This window comes from Diabrotica undecimpunctata, chromosome 3 (genome assembly GCF_040954645.1).
Source record: "Diabrotica undecimpunctata isolate CICGRU chromosome 3, icDiaUnde3, whole genome shotgun sequence".
Classification (NCBI taxonomy): Eukaryota; Metazoa; Arthropoda; class Insecta; order Coleoptera; family Chrysomelidae; genus Diabrotica; species Diabrotica undecimpunctata.
In genome coordinates, this window is record NC_092805.1 from 142,452,056 (window position 1) to 142,469,023 (window position 16,968).

Here is a 16,968-nt window from a genome sequence, read left to right on the forward strand (position 1 = left end):
ATAAACTTTTACCAAAATAGTCACCCGTAAATAAGAAAATAAACTGAACCTTTATCAGCAAATAGAACAAACTGGTTTTAGCTCAGGTTTTGGTACCAATTATCATCTTATACTCAAATGAACCACTGTCATCCTTTTTTAAAAGGTATTTCTTTCTTTTAAAGGTTGTTCGAGAGAATGTTACCTAATATTAGTATTCTTCTTCTTTCTTGGCTCTACAACTCTAAGTGATTCTTGGCTATGTTTACTATTTTCTTCCACTCTTGCCGATCTTGTGCAGCAATCTCTCATTGTTGTACCCCCATCTAACGTATATCACTCGTTACTGCATTTCATCTTTTTCTTTGGCAACTAACTGACCTTCTGCCATTGGACCTTTCCCAGAAGGTTGTATATAGTAGTCAATTTGTTAATAGTATTAACAAATCATTCATCTTAAAAAAATTCAACCGTTTGTGGTTATTTGTTTTCTTTTCATTTTTGTCCTAGATTTATCTACAACCCATTTCCATTTACTTAATATGTTAAAATTATAAAAAGACTTACTTTACTTTGTTCTTTAAAAACAAATTTTTATTTTTCATTTACCTGTATAAGCTATAGAATAAATGTCATAATATAATCAAATTATATGAAACTTACGCAAAGTTAAGATCACAATAATTTGTAGGTATAAACATTTTTTACATTTTGGTAACAAAAATATACCAAATTTACCCTCTTGAACATGTCATTTGTCACACAAAATCAGAGTTACTGCTAAAACCCGAACCGGAAGACGAAACTCTAACTAACAGCGAACAATCACTGTCATAATCGTACATCTCGTCATCGTCTTCTGCTTCTCCAAAGGCATTTCTAGATCATAGTTCAATTACCTCTGGACCTTTCCACGAAATGCCCGCTCGCAGGAGGTTGCAGAATCTCATGACTCCACCTATAGCAATTACCTGAAACAAAAAGACATTATTTTATTATTTATTATAACGTGGAACTTTTAATTATAAGCTTAATAGTAATAAGCTGCATAAAACTAAATACTCGTATAGGATGTTGATAGGAATGTTACATCTAGAGGGGATTTTACCAACCGTATTAAAATAGATAATAGGTATTTGTTTTCTGATAACCATAGACAGTATTATATGTCTATGCTGATAACCGTTATCTCAACTTAACCTCATATAACCTATATTAAATTGTAAAACTTCTGCACCATAACTACTATAGTACTTAAAGTTTTATCAATAATCTCTGTTTATTCTGGTGCCACGAGATGAAACGTTTATAAGTACAGATATTGTGTATGAGCGAAGTTGGATGGTCAGATTTAGGCAAAGTTAAAATTATGAACAAAACTTTCTATTACTCTGGCAATAATGATTTACTTTATCGTGGAGTTTGCGCCATGGCAAAGATAATGTAAATGCAGCGATAACTCCGAATTTATATGTAAAGAGTACATTAAGAGCGTAGGCGCAAAATTGCGGGCCAATTCTTTTTAAATGCATTCATTTTTTTCGAATCCCAAAAGAACTGATAAGTATTTTTGAAAAATTTAAACGCAGAATGAAAGAATACATTATTACTGAGGGCCGAAAGTCCATCAAAACTTCTATAATGTTTCTTTTAATAAGTTACAGGGGTGAAAAAAAAAAAAGAGAAAATTTAGTGTGATTTTTACTCATTCAAAAAAACTTTTTGTTTATTCTATGGGACTTTCGGCCCTCGATAATAATGTAATCTTTCATTCTGCGTTTAAATTTTTAAAAAATATTTGTTAGTTTTCTCAGGATTCGAAAAAACTGATTGCATTTAAAAAACATTGGTCCGAAATTTTGCGCCTACGCTCTTAATAACAAATATTAAGGATTTTCTTAAGGAATCCGAAAGTCAAATAATATACAGGTTTCTACATTTGAAATAAGAAAGTTTATTAGATTTCCAGGAAAATGGCAGATGTCTGACAAAAATGTAAATAGCACCGTTAAATCGGCCGCATTACAAGACCCTTACACACCAAAATCTATTTAAATCGAACAAGCGGTTTTCGACATATTTGAGGCCTTCCATATAAAAAACTCACCCCTTGTAGAATTAAACAAATTAAAGTTTATAACTTCTAGAAAAAATACTTTTGTATAATTATTTTCCTAGTTGAAAAATAAGCAGTATTTTTGGATTAAGAAAATTATTTAATTATAACAATAAAACACTGAAAACTTTGTTTTCAAAACTTCCACAAATTTTTATTTTAAATTCTTATCACTACAGCTGTTTCGGCTGATTGCCTTTCTCAAGTAACGGTCGAATCCATCAATTATTTAATTATAACTCATTTCATGACCTATCCAAAAAACCAATGATAATAAAATTTTACATTGACCATTAATATAGTTCTAACGGATCTAAAAACAGCAACAGGGGTAATGGGATACTATATAAAACAAAGTATAACAAAGTTTATGCCAATAACACACTCAAAGGAGCTGTCATTGTTAACGAAGATCTCATTATTAATCACCAAAACTTTGAAAATGTCAGTAAATCATCTTTCTGGGTACACGAATGGACCTCAGTCCATCAGACATCAAGAGAAATAAAAATAGGTGCACAAAATATTTTTTCAAAAAACCTAATCAGATTGTACAGGATGCTTATAATCCCGGTTCTCATATAAGAATCAGAGGAATTGACCCTAAGCAAATTCGATGCATTTTCCATATTTATCTTTAAAAGAAAGATATTACGCAAAATCTTTAAACGTTTTGTATAACCGGAACATAGAGGCGCATATACAATCTGAGTTTTAAACGTAGAAAAAAAACGAAAGAAAAAACAAGGTGGAAAACATATTATAACAAACAGTTAAAAAAACTACAGCCACGCAATCGGTAGATGCAAGAAATTACATTAAAAACGCACTGTATATCGACGGCTTGGTTCCAAATGTGGCTAACTACAATTTTTCCATTTTTGAGCTATTTACATAATAAATCGCATAATTATTTTAAGTTTTGTTCCAAATGTGGCGAATTACATTAATTAAAAAATTGAAGCCAGAATATATAGAACCATTAGTATCTATGTACACAATGAACGTAGTTCGCAATTCCATATGTAGCTAGTAAGACATAACCACCTTTGAAATGGACATCTTTCGATGTAGGTGATATTAGCGCCATTTGTTTTATTATAACCCATGGTACAATGAACATACTATAGGTTGTTCTGTGGAAAGAAATATTCAAAACATTGTGGTAACGTAGAGTTTCTTAGGAAACATTAAAGTTAATCTTGCTTAACAGGTTTGGACAATCAATAAATCCACGTATGATCTTATATATAAATATAGCTCCTGACACATCACGACGGTTCTTGAGTGAGGGCAAAGATAATTGTTGTAACCAAATAACTGAACAATCTTTCAAAATAGTTCTAACTAAGCAACAATTTTCTAATCTTATTGAATCAATGGAGAAATACTTGCAATTCCTAGTAACGAAACCATATAGTTTAAATGCCTTTTTTGACATAGAGTTTTTGTGGTCATCGAAAATAACACCCAAATCCCAAATAGAAGAAACATAATTTAGTGGCTAATTATTAATAGTATAGCAGCTTGTTCCAATTCTATTAACTTTACGAGAAAAACTTATAAAACAACATTTTTTACATTTAAGTGGAGTTTGTTCTGAAAAAGGTAATCCTTTTGTGATGCACGTTAAAACCTATTTAAACGAAGAAGTATTTCACAAAATATTGATTGTTCCCCGTAGGGTTCGAAGAGTACGTTCACTATGGAAAATTGTTTAAAGCCTTTGTTTGCCTTTGAAGAAAAAAGAAAAATATCGGCTGCAAAAATAAAAACTTAAAAGAAATCAGTAGTGCCGCAAATTTTCCCGACGATTGCAGAGCTTTTTATAGAGACTTAATTGGAGATCCAAACATTGAGAACGAGACTGTATTACCCCATGATACTATAACCAACAAGATAAGTCAACGCGCATGTTCTTACATCTCTCTCGCACACCTGTGACGTAAACCCGAGACAACTTTAATGACGGAAGTTAAATGCTCTATATGTGCTCGAGGTTACCCCCTTCCGGCTGTAGGAACGTTAAAACGATGGGCAAGTAAAATAAATTTTCAACCAGGTAAATCCATTTCAATAATTCAGTGAATTAATATATTCAGTCTAAAATAAGTAATATATTGTAGTTTTTAATTAAGGGCATTTTACGAATATATGTTTAGGTATATTGAATACAGTCTTGACACTGATGAAAAACAACGAGATGTTCAAAATGGAGAAGGCCTGTGTTTTGCTTTTTGACGAGATGAAAATTCAGACATCTTAAGAATATGATAAGAAAAACGATACTACACTTGGTCCCAGCAAGTATGCTCAAGTTGTTACGGCTCGAGGAATTTTTGGCAACTGGAAACGCCAATATTTTACAATTACGATTGTAAAATCACGAAACACATATTGTTTGAAATTATAACAAAATTGGAAAATATTAGATAAACCGTTTATGCAATTAATACTGATTTAGGCGGTAGTAATAGAAGTCTTTGGAGTACTCTAAATATAAGTGAACAAAATACGTGGTTCGAAAATCCCATTAGCAAAAAAATGTTTATGTTTTTGCGGATACGCCACATATGATCAAATTATTAAGGAATCATTTTCTTGACTCTGGCTTTTCATTTATTGGCCTAATAATTAATTCAAATCCAGTTTTAGAGTTACTTAATAACACTGAGAAACTAGATTTAAATATTGCTAATAAAATAAATAAAGACTTTTTGACTGTCAAAGGTGCTGAACGCCAAAAAGTTAAATTTGTCACTAAATTATTATCACACACAATTTCTCGAGCCATTTCTAGATTAGGAGTTTTAGGTTTGTATAAAAACCATAACAACTGGTTTGAGTGCTCTGTTTTCTTCAAAACTGTTAATGATTGGTTTGATATTTTTAACTCTAGAGTGTCATACAGTGACTCTAGAAGTCATATAAAAGCTTATGTGTTGGGTTTGAAAGAGCAAATTTTAAATAAAATGGAGAAGACAATATTAGCGGTAAGGAAAATTGGATCTAACTCTTTACTTCTATTTCAGCGAGGTATAATTATTTCTATAGAATCTTTAAAACAACTTTTTGTTTGGCTTAATAAATGACTTTAATGTTAAATATATATTAACTTACGATCTTAACCAGGACCCTCTAGAAGGCCTATTTTTAATTTTAAGAGCAATTGGTGGTCTACATGATCATCCAACTGTTATGGAGTTTAAATATAGATTAAGAAATTATATAATGGGTAGAAATGATGAAATTATTTCAACATCTGCAAACGTAGAGTCAGAGTCTGCAAATATTACTACTAATAGTATAATTAATTGTGAAATCGTCATTGAAGAGACCTTTTCCTCGCTAAATTTTCCTAGTGGTGATATAGAAATTAACCCTGAAAATTTAATTGACAATTAAAAATTATTTAAAAAATTTAATAGAAGCTGTAAAATAAGTAAATGATAGCAAAGATGTAAAATTACTTTTTTTTAGATGTAAAATGTATTTTAAAACACGAATTATAAATAAAAATATTAAAGATAATTTTAATAAGAGAAAGAGAAAAATCACAAAGATTGTAAAATAAATGTCTAAATAATATTCATAAAGTCTCAAGGCCTTTTATATTTAATTTATGTTTTGCAATATTTATTTTGTTTGTAATACACACAATCAAATCGTAGATTCATATATTTATTTAATTAATTTTACAAATTACTTATTAAGTTTTAAACCACGTTTTTACAGAAAGTAACTAGTTATGACTTCTTAGTGCAAGATATGGCATCGAGATATACTTACCGTTAACAGTTTAAGTTTCGAAGTTGTTCATTACAGTAATGGAACAACGTTGCCATATGATGCATCGGTAAAATAAGATCCACACAAGTCTCCTGGCTTTGTCTCGCTATGACGTCATACGCAAAGTCGATTAAAATTAGAACGGCTTACCTGGTTTGTTATAGTATCATGGTATTACCCGATATAAATGACCAGGAAGAGCAAGATTTTTTTTTAAATATTTATTTTACAAGAAGTTTACACCGTTGTTTATGTATTACTTAATTTTATACATTTTTCTGTAGTTGTAATATTCTAGATAACCAGTATTCATTTTGTCAATTTAAAATAAAGTTAAGTTCCAAATGTAGCTACGTGCATTTTAGTTCGAAAAACCCTCCCCAGACGAATAATTTAAAGAACTATTATAAGTTATTCTTATATCTAAAGTGTTTGTCAGTATTACTACCTAATATTTTATAGAGAAACAATAATTCGATTTGAAAGACCTGATTTGAAGGTTAAACTTAAAATTTCGTTTAATCGAAAACGACGATTTTGTAGTTAGCCACTTTTGGAACCAGGCCATGTGGTGTTTTAAAATATTTTCTAAATTATGGTGGAGTCACTTATTGTTTACATCCGAGTTCACCAAAAATAATATTTTTGAGACAGAAAGTCACCTTTGTCCCGTTTATTTGTTTAATGCACGATATGTCACCAAGAAGAGAGAAGCAAGCTACGAGCGACGACTCTATAGTCTTTCCATAGTACATCATCATCATAAAGATGTATGCGTCCACTGCTGGACATAGGTCTCCTTCAGTTAATTCCATCGTTCAAAATATTACTACCATAAATAATCATAGGTTTTTTAAATGAACAATTACACATTTTTATCTAAGAAAAAAACATAAAAGCAAGAAATTAATTTAATTTGTTTTAACTGATCGACATATGTATTTATGTTATTTATTTGTAGTTTAATTACTTTGGTTATACAATATTCAACTAAAATAATTGTGTAGTCAAATCAGGTGCAGTAAAAAATTTACGAATTTTCACCACTATTGACACAAGCGAGCTACAAACAAAATCAATATCAATATCGGATAAAAATTATAGATATTAGCGAAATCCAACTATTCAATTTAGCTTAGGGATGTTTAACGACACAAATCCGGCTTATTTTTATAGCGTCTCGACGACGACGATGCAATGTAGGCTGGATGGCATTTCACTGCTCTCGATATAACTTTATCCCTCGATTTTCCCATGTTGGATAGCCAACGTGGCCAGATAAATAGCAACCGAGCTTTAGATTATCTCTTAAAGATACTCATTTTATTTTATTTATTTGGGGTATATTCGTTTTGCCATATTAGGGTATAGCTGCATAAGATTATTTTCTGTTGGTAGCTTAGCTAATTTTTTTCTAATAAACGAAAGTCGTAACGGATATTATTTATAAACAAAACTACAAATAACGAATGTAATTTAATTTATTTTAAAATAAAATATTAAACGATTTAAAGATGTTTAAACCATGTTTCTTGCAAAATTTAATGTTAAGGGTTGTTTTTAAGGGGTTATTTAATACCATTATGGCTATGCAAACTCTAAATAGTTCTGCCCCAATGCATTCAAAAATCATTACAACCAAAATCCCGACTTCCCGTATAGTGGTACGACGAATGTAAAAATTTAATATTTTGTCTAAAAAAAGCTTTTCGAGAATATAATATTGTCTCAAATCTTGAAAATTATCTAAAATATAAACACATCTAAGCTAAATGCAAAGTTGTTGTCACAAAAATAAAAACAAAACACATCATGGGCCAACTTTTAAAATACTATTACTAAAAATATATCGCTCAATAATATTTGAAAATTTGTTAATAAAATGACCAACAAAAATTATGATTCAAAAACACAACTAATTCCAACAGAGCTGATAGAAGAGTTACTTAACAAGTTAGCTCCACCATACGTTCAAGACCAATTAAAACAATATGCAATTCTAGTAAATTTAAATTTCTAGACAATCAATTAAACATCCAAGAATTGGATACATCTATTAAAATATCAAAATTTACTACACCCGGGAAAGATTATATCACTTATTCGATAATTAATTACCTAATTGATAAAGCTAAAAATCGTTTAATAAAAATATTTAATGATTGGCTTCTGGAGGGAAATTACATTGAAAAAATAAAAGCAACAATTATATGCCTTTTTATCAAACCCAACAAAGACAAAAGTCTCTCATCGTCTTATAGACCCATTTCTTTATTGTCTTATACAACAAAAACTTTCGAAACCATTATTAAAATTCATCTTCACTGAACACTCGAACACTATAATCTTTTGCCAAGTACGCAGTAGATTTCGATGTGGTCTTGGTACACTAAATGCAATAAGTCAATTAACTACAGTAACCACTACTACTAACAACGTATATCCAACTAAATTCTTCTAAAAATAAATATTTAGCATGTTTTTTTCCAGACCTTATGACTTACGACTTGAATGCTTATGACTGTGTTAGTTTAACAGTTATGCATTCAAAGTTATGCGAACCGGGTTGTCCACAAATTTATCCGCTAATATAGTGAATATTTTTAGCAACCAAACTTTAGATATCAGAGACCATAGTAATAAGGTAAAAGAAATAATAAATTAGACTTACTCAAAATCAATTTAATTTAACTAATCAGACGACCGGTTTCGCTTTCTATAATATGCAAAGCATCTTCAGGTCACGATACAAAGTTAAATAAATGCTGAAAATAATAAACCCATATTAGGGTGTTGTCTAATAAAGATAAAATAAAGATAGATGATATAAATTATACAAATTACAGTAATTATGCCAATATTACATGTCTGTGCTTTTTCAAAATGAATAAGATGTTTAAGCAGACAAGGTAAGACCCACAAATTGGTAAAATAGTCTATTAAACTGTAATGAATTAATAAATAAACAAATAAATAAAACATTACTTACATGCCCGTACTCTATTAATTGTTGGTTGAAAGAACATGGTTCAAACTATCTTGTATTGTTGACTGGAGAACTCAAGTCAACTATTGTAATTGTTTAACAGTAAACAGGAAAGTTCTTGAGAGACAGATTTTATCCAATGAAGTAGAGATAGGTGAAGTGTAATTGTTTGTTTGATGAAAGTAATGTTCTATACCATTAAGTTTTTTAAAAGTTATTTATTTTAATTCTGGAGATATATTTATGAAATGTGTGTTATTTATTAAGATTTTTATTTTTGTTTTGGAAGGTGACAGTTGTAAGACAATGAATAAGAATAGATGTACAAATTGTGTGGGTGTGCAATTAGATTAGCTTGTAATTATCAAATTTCTTTGATAGAGTTATCTTGTAATATGTGGCAAATGGATGTAAAGTTCACTATATAAAGTTAAAAATTAAAATTGAGACACTTTAAGATACACAGAAAACACTAAAAACACTTAAAAAAACGGGGGGACGAAACAGACATTAAGTTTAAAAAGGGGAGGATTTGGAAGAACTACATCTCTTACTTGGAGACAATGAGTTTTTTATGTTAAAGAAAGTGAAATCTTCTACGAAATATTCAGATTCACATAAAATAAATAACAAGTTGTTGAACTTCATATTGAGTGAATATACTAATAAAACTATAATTTACACAGATAACTCTAAACTGCATGATGGGAACATAGGGTCTGCAGTGTATATTCCTTCCACTGTAGAAGCAGTAGCTATTGGGAAAGCTTTGAATTGGCTAGAGCACGAAAATTTGCAAGATGCAGTGATCATCTCAGATTCTAAGTCAGTTCTTAGCGGACTTAATAATACTAAGTTAAAGCATAAGACATGTGACCTGATACGTGACATTAAACAAAAAGTAAGAAACAAAGATGTAACATTTATTTGGGCAAAAAGTCAAACCGGAATAAAAGATAATGAAATAGTAGAAGAGCTTTCTAAGGATTCTACTCATTCTGGCATACAAGAATATATTTACACAGCAATAGAGCTAATCAATTTTTATAATCAAAAAATAAATTTTAACTGGCAAGACAGATAGAAAATATTGACCAGTACCATCCCTAACAGAATTACCACACATATTATAATATAACATATCTAAACGATCAGCAGCAACTATCACAAGATTAAAAACTAGTCACAGTGCTGTTCCTGTTCACCTGACTAGATTAAACATTATAGAATCAGGAAACTGCTCATGCGATAATATTTTCCAGTGTGATATTAATTACATCCTGTTTGGATGTATTAAAAATAAAGCATACTTAGCCACATTTTATAAAAACCTAGTTAAAAGTAATGTGCAACGTCCAGTAAACGATATACAAACAATATACGAACTCTTACGTAATCACTTATATGCTTCCGAATATATAATTATTATTTAAATGGGAATAAGCCGCAATTAAAGGTTAAAGTAAGTTTATTGACGTTTCAATAATGTTTGTATTTTGAGAACGATTTCCGAAGTGGAAATTAAAACGTCAATAAACTTAATTTAACCTTTTTTTGTGGCTTATTCCCATTGAAATAGTAATTACTTTAACATGCTATAAGAAAATAGCTTCAGAACAATATCCGGATATATAATATAAATTTGTTACAATCAAGTTTCAATTCATAAATACATATAACATCAATCATTTAAAAATCTGTGTCAAATGGACTAGTTTTCAAGCCAAACACACTATCATCATCATCACCGTAGATACAATAAAATCCAAACAAATTTTATGGTACAGACATTTAATGCGAGTCAAAGACGAGCGATGGCCAATAAAGTAGTGGTATTTGTGACTGCTGATTAAAATAGATAAAAATTTATCGTGGAGTGGCAGTAAATGGAAGAAATATCCGAACATCCGAACGAAAAATATTACACGAGATGTTGGTTCAACTATTTAACAAATGCTTAAAAGGACAAAATATCCCTGATGATTGGAATGTTGGATATATCAGCTTAATATTCAAGAAAGGGGATAAACGCAAATGCTCTAGTTATAGAAGAATAACTGTTCTCAGTGGGGAGGTTTTACGGTCGAATAATAAAAGAAAGAATAGAATCAGAATACGAAGACATAGAAGAACAAAATGCATGTATATTCATTCTGCAGCAGGTAATCGAAAAACGGAAGGCAAGGAATCTATCTATCCAACTATTGTTTGTAGATTTAGAGAAGGCATACGATACGGTAAATTTGAAAAAACTGTTTCAAACATTGACGAAAGTAGGTCTGAGTAGAGAGTATGTGGATGCTATAAGAAATATATACAAAAATATAAGAAGTGTCGTTAAAGAAGGAAACTTTATATCTGAATAATTTTCAATAACAAAAGAGCTTAAACACGGATGTTATCTATCTCGGACCTTATTTAAAATATATATTCAATCATCGCTAGAGCAGTGGAGGAAACAAGTATCCGGAATCGGAATAGACATATGAATAGATATATGAATAGGAAGACACGGACTACATGTTTAGAAAACTAAAGAAAGAATATGAAAAATGGGGCCTCAATATGCCAAAGACGGGGTATCTTAAAATAGGAGATGATGAAGAAGATCCAGTTAGAAATTAGAAACACAAAAACATGCAATGAATATAAATATCTCGGATCTATAATATCCAAAGAAGGCACTACCAAAAGAGACATCGAAAATACAACGCAGTAGGGAAAAAAGCGGTAAACTTTCTAAACTCTCTACTATGCTGTAAAAATATTAGACAAGAAACGAAATTGACAATCTATCGAACTTTGGTAGAGCCTATTATGACTTATGGGGCAAAAGTTTGGCATATCACAAAAAAAGATAGAAAAATCGGTTGCCTGTAAAGTCGGTTTTACGGGCGAAGATTTTACGTGACAACGTCTTTTCCTCGGTAGAATATTTATTGATATGAATATTATTAAATTGCACAATAGGAACAAGGAATTGAATGAAAATAAGAATTGCACAAATTTTAACTATAGAAATATATTTTGTTTACTAAAACATTGTACATGTAAACTTAAACTTAACTAATTTCTATTTGAGTGAGAGGTTATAATTTGTTATTTTAAATGTTTGACTAGCAATACGCGCGGTTTCTTCTCAATCGACTGAATTACGATTGATTGCAGAGTGATTTAAACTAATAATTTACTTAACACTATCAACATTTGTCAATAGTATGACATAACCTATAAACTCAGTTTCTCAACTTTTGTGTCAATCTAACAATTAATCAATCAATCATAGTTTACTATAATGAAATATTAGTGTACAATTATTTACCTTTATTGTTGTAGTTGTTGTAAATGACGAATCTAAGCACTCCACATTTTCACTACAGACACAGCTGACGATACTTTCAACGATTTTCAACTTTAGCGATTCAACGCGCCTAATTCTCTAGTGCCGCGCGCAGCGGACCGATCATGTTTGAGTGGGAGAGAGACGCAAGGCATTCGCCGGTCCGGCGGGCCTCTCTCTCGTTCGGCGACTCACTGTAACAGACGTGAGCGGGCGTTACACTTTTTCTTGAATGACTCCGAGCCACAACCTAATTTAAGACGTTGTCACGTCAAAAGAATAGAAGTAGTGAAAATGGATTTTTTAAGAAGAGCGTGTGGTGCATTCAAAAAAGATCATATCAGGAATGAAGATATTAGAAGGAGGACAAATACTGTATATTCCAGTGTAGACATAATTGAAACGAGACAACTAGTGTCGTATTAATATTAATATTCGCAACGTGAAGCGAATTAATGAAGATAGATCGCCAAAGAAAGCTTTAAATTACATACAACAATAAAAAAGAAGAAGGGGGAGGCCTTCAGTTACCTGGGAAGAAAATGTACGGCACATAATGAAAGATAGAGCCATCAAAGAAGACGAATGGATGGACAGAAAACGATGGCGGTCGAAATGTGAGAAGTGGCAGAGACTGTAGGAAACTCGCTTTTAATTTTTTTTAAATTTAATGTCTGTTTTGTCCTTATTGTATTGTGTTTGTCCCTAATTTTCCTTAATTGTTTTAGTTTTAATAATTTTAACATATCTGACATCACAATTTTCTGCCAAAACAGAAATCAAATGCACTTTATCAAAAATTTGATAATTACAAGTTAAAAATTGCACACTCACAAAATTGTACATCTAATTTTATTAATTGTCATACAACTGTCCTCTTATTGTAAAAGAATTTCAATAAATTAACACATATTTCTAAAATATATCTCTTGAATAAATAAAAATAACTTTTAATAACTTAAATATTATACTTTCATTTAACAAACAATCACATATACCTTATTCCTATTTCATTTGTTAACATCTCTCCCCTCAAGAAACTTCCTCGCTAATTGTCAGACAGTTACAACAGTAACCGAAGATCACCCATCATCAGCAATACAGGATAGTTTGAACTATGTTTCCCGAATCATTAACTAATAATTCTTGTACTGGCGTGTAAGTAGTATTTTGTTTTTTAATAATTTATTACAATTCAATAGATTATTTCTTACCAATTTGTGGGTTTTTACTTTGTCTGCTTGATCAACTAAATGTATATTAATAAACGCAGACATGTAATATTGGCATAAATACTGTAATTGTTTGTTCTTTATCTTTATAAGACAGCACCCTAATATGGGCTTTTTATAATTTCAGCATTTAATTTACTTTGTACCGTTTGACCTGAAGATGCTTTGCAAAGTGTAGAAAGCGAAACTGGTGGTTTTGGTAGAACAATTAAATTGATTGTCTAATTGAAGTCTCATTTTATTTCTTTTACCTATTTGAAATGGACTAACATAAGCAACACATTCATGATTTACTTAAATGATAAAATTATTGATCTTTGAACTTACTCGTGGTGAGTTTTGGTTTGAAGCTGCGACTTTTACATGTTTTATTGGATTTAGTTTTTTAATATTTAATTAATGCATCTCCTTGGTTGTAGTTTGGCTCCAAAGTACTTATATTTTAGTAAAACTTGTTAGTTTATCATTGTTTACCTCTGCATTTAGGTTATGTTGTCAGAGAAAACTGATAGCTGACTCACATTACTTATCATAAATACAAATTATGTATGTGTTTTTGATTTTCTGAAAGATTATATACCAGTAAATGTTACTTAATTTTTTATGCCTGATTTCTTGTTAATACATTTTTTGTTTTTCGGAATGTGTCATTTCCAAAAATAAGCATTTTTGTGTAATTTCTTTTTTTCTGTAAAACGCTTACTTCAGAAAATTTAAAGTAATGCACGAGATGAATTGCATGATCTGTTAATGCATAAGCTTGAGTTTTTTGTGTTTACGTCACTTCTGTATGATAGTTCTGGATTCTAGAAGTCTCTCCTATACATTTGGTCACAATTTAAGCATGGTATTTTATACACAACCCTTGAAATTTCATTTTATGTCAAAGGATCCTTAGTTTTAGTGTATAAGTTGGAGACGATCTTAAAGTTTTTTGTAACGATTTTGAATTGTTGGTCCTTAAGCCATTTTATAAGTTTTGGTGGTAAATCAAAAATGTATGGTTGTGATCCAAAGGTCGTTGGTAATTGTCTTATTCGGCTATTTGTTGTTATATTATTTCGTGAATGGATGTTTGTTCTATTCGTTGGTTTTGCTTTGTGGTTGTGAATGTAAAATCAACAATCACATATAGTACTAAAGATTAGTTTGTTTCGTAATCCGTTTGAGTATGAATTTTCTATTAATATTTTCTTTAACTACCCTAGCCTATTCTCTAAGTATTTTGGATGTGACACTTTTAAGACTTTGTTTTTTAGTCCTAGATATAAGTTTATCTTTATTTAAGAAGGGTGTTCAGAATATTAATTCATAAACCTGCTGCCTATGACAAGAAATTGATAAACCTAAGAATTAAATAAATTCGATATATTATAATATATTTGATATAAATATACTGTAAAAGAATCGATAATAAACGTGGAAAAAAAATAGAAATATCATGATTAAAATGCAATCAAACGTAACAAAATCAATAAAAACATGGTTTAAAATAAGGTTGTAATTGATAATATTGTTTTTTATTGGGTTTATAAATAGCTCTAGGTTCCATTTTTATGTTGTTGATTTTTTCAGTTATCATCGGTGCGATTTTTTGTCATATTCTGACTCCACGTTGCTTCATGTATGTATTTTCTCTGAAAGTTATTAATTTTTTTACTCTCTGAAAGTTTCATGGTGCTAAATTTATCTAATATTGGTTTAAACGCGGAAATGCATTTTCTTTTAATACAGAATTTACATCTTATGACTATTACGACTAAAGAAAGATATTCAGTAGGCACTAGATCATTCTTCCAAAAATAAAAATCACGTAAGAAAAATACAATTTTGTCTAAAGATTTCCTAAATCTGGTGATACTTTATTTTTCTTTTGAACATTTAAATTGTTGGACGCATTTCTTATGTTGCTGGAATTTAAGTTAGCTGATTTCCTTCAGGGTAATGCGGGATCCTATTATACCGAATAAAAAATTCTGGATTTTCGACAAAAATTCCAGACTTTCCTTTTTAGAAGAGATGCCATTTGATGCTGTTTACGGTCAAATATACAATTTTCCAAGGAATTTGAAATGCGGCGAACCGTGAAACTTTTATTGTTTTTCCCTTATCATTATTCGTAACTTATTGATATAATCCCATTACATTTTTCGTAGCTATAGGTTAGATTTAAGTGATGCAATTTGCTTTTGTTACAAAAATATTTGTTTATATTATTGGTATTGTAATTATTTATCTCGCAAATCAATAAAAGTGTAAAAAATTTACATATATCTTATATCATTGTAATTTGTAAAAAAATACCATACTGTGTTTTGAGAAAAAATAAACATGTTCCCAAAATGGGAAAGTTGGCATCTATATGTCACAACTATATACTAAAATACCATCATTGTAGTAAAAACATAAATATTGTATCTCTTACAATATAACAAAACTAAAACAAAAATTATAATGAAAATGTAAACCTACTGTTACAAATAAACTTGTTAGCAAGCTGTATGACATTGATCAAAACAAAATTTTATATGTCGACGCTTTTTTCATTTAGTTCACTCTAAGCGTGTGTTTCTTGGGCCTACTACCCTGTAATGTTCTACTTCTTCTCTTCGTACCAGGTTTTTAATAGCGATTTAGTGAGCTTCCAGCTTTTAACTACGTACAATAATATCGAGAGGATGTAACACTTGACGAGTTCTGTTTTCAGGTTATTGTTAAATCTCTCTCTACATAATACGTTTTTTTTTAATTCGGAACAAAACTGCTCTGGCCTTTTCAATGCAAAGTTTTATCTCTTTGCTCATATTACGCAAAAGCGACAACAAATCAATAAAGAGTTCGAAGAAATGGAAAAATTAAATAGAACACGAATACAGAAAATTTTATAAAGAAATGAATACAAAAGAAAAGTTGTTAAGACACAAAGTTTTCATAATGAAATTCTTTTTAACGACATAATAGAAGTACTGAAAAATTTGCAGGAACACTTTAGTACACCACTTAATGGAGAAAATAGAGCTCAAGGTAAAGATGATATAAAACTAGAATATGAAGAAACTCAGTTACTAACTTGGGAAGAAATAAATAAAGCAATTCAGTCTCTAGCCAGAAACAAGTCACCCGGAGTAGACAACCTATTCGCAGAAATAGTTAAATGTGTCGGTCTAAAATGCGCCAAGAAGAGTAAAATCTAAAAATAAAAAAGGAGTTCCGCAAATCGATCAATACAAACATTGATTGTATTTTGAGAATGATTTCCAAAGTGGAAATTGAAACGTCAATAAACTTATTTTAAACGTCAATTGTGGTTTATTCCCATTAAAATAGTAATAAATATATTGTTTATAAAATTATATCTCAATTATAAAAAAACTGAATATATACAATGTTATTCAACAATTTTTGTTTGTAATAATAATATTTTTCCACATTCTCTGCACTTCTAACATCCAATCATTGTTTTGATTTACCTCATTTGGAATCATTTCCATTGGAACTTTAAGAAGTTCTTCATTATCTAAAGGAG

The 16,968-nt window shown here is 30.1% G+C and overlaps 1 protein-coding gene across 1 annotated transcript in view; it reads right to left on the reverse strand.

The window, feature by feature from the left end:
• Positions 1 to 250: 250 nt before the first annotated feature.
• The window catches only part of LOC140436192 (uncharacterized), an 821,182-nt gene continuing 804,464 nt past the window's right edge, over positions 251 to 16,968 (reverse strand). Inside the window, 1 exon segment of the mRNA XM_072524890.1 lies at positions 251 to 950. Coding sequence (XP_072380991.1) covers positions 864 to 950 — 87 coding nt within the window. The 3' untranslated portion in view covers positions 251 to 863.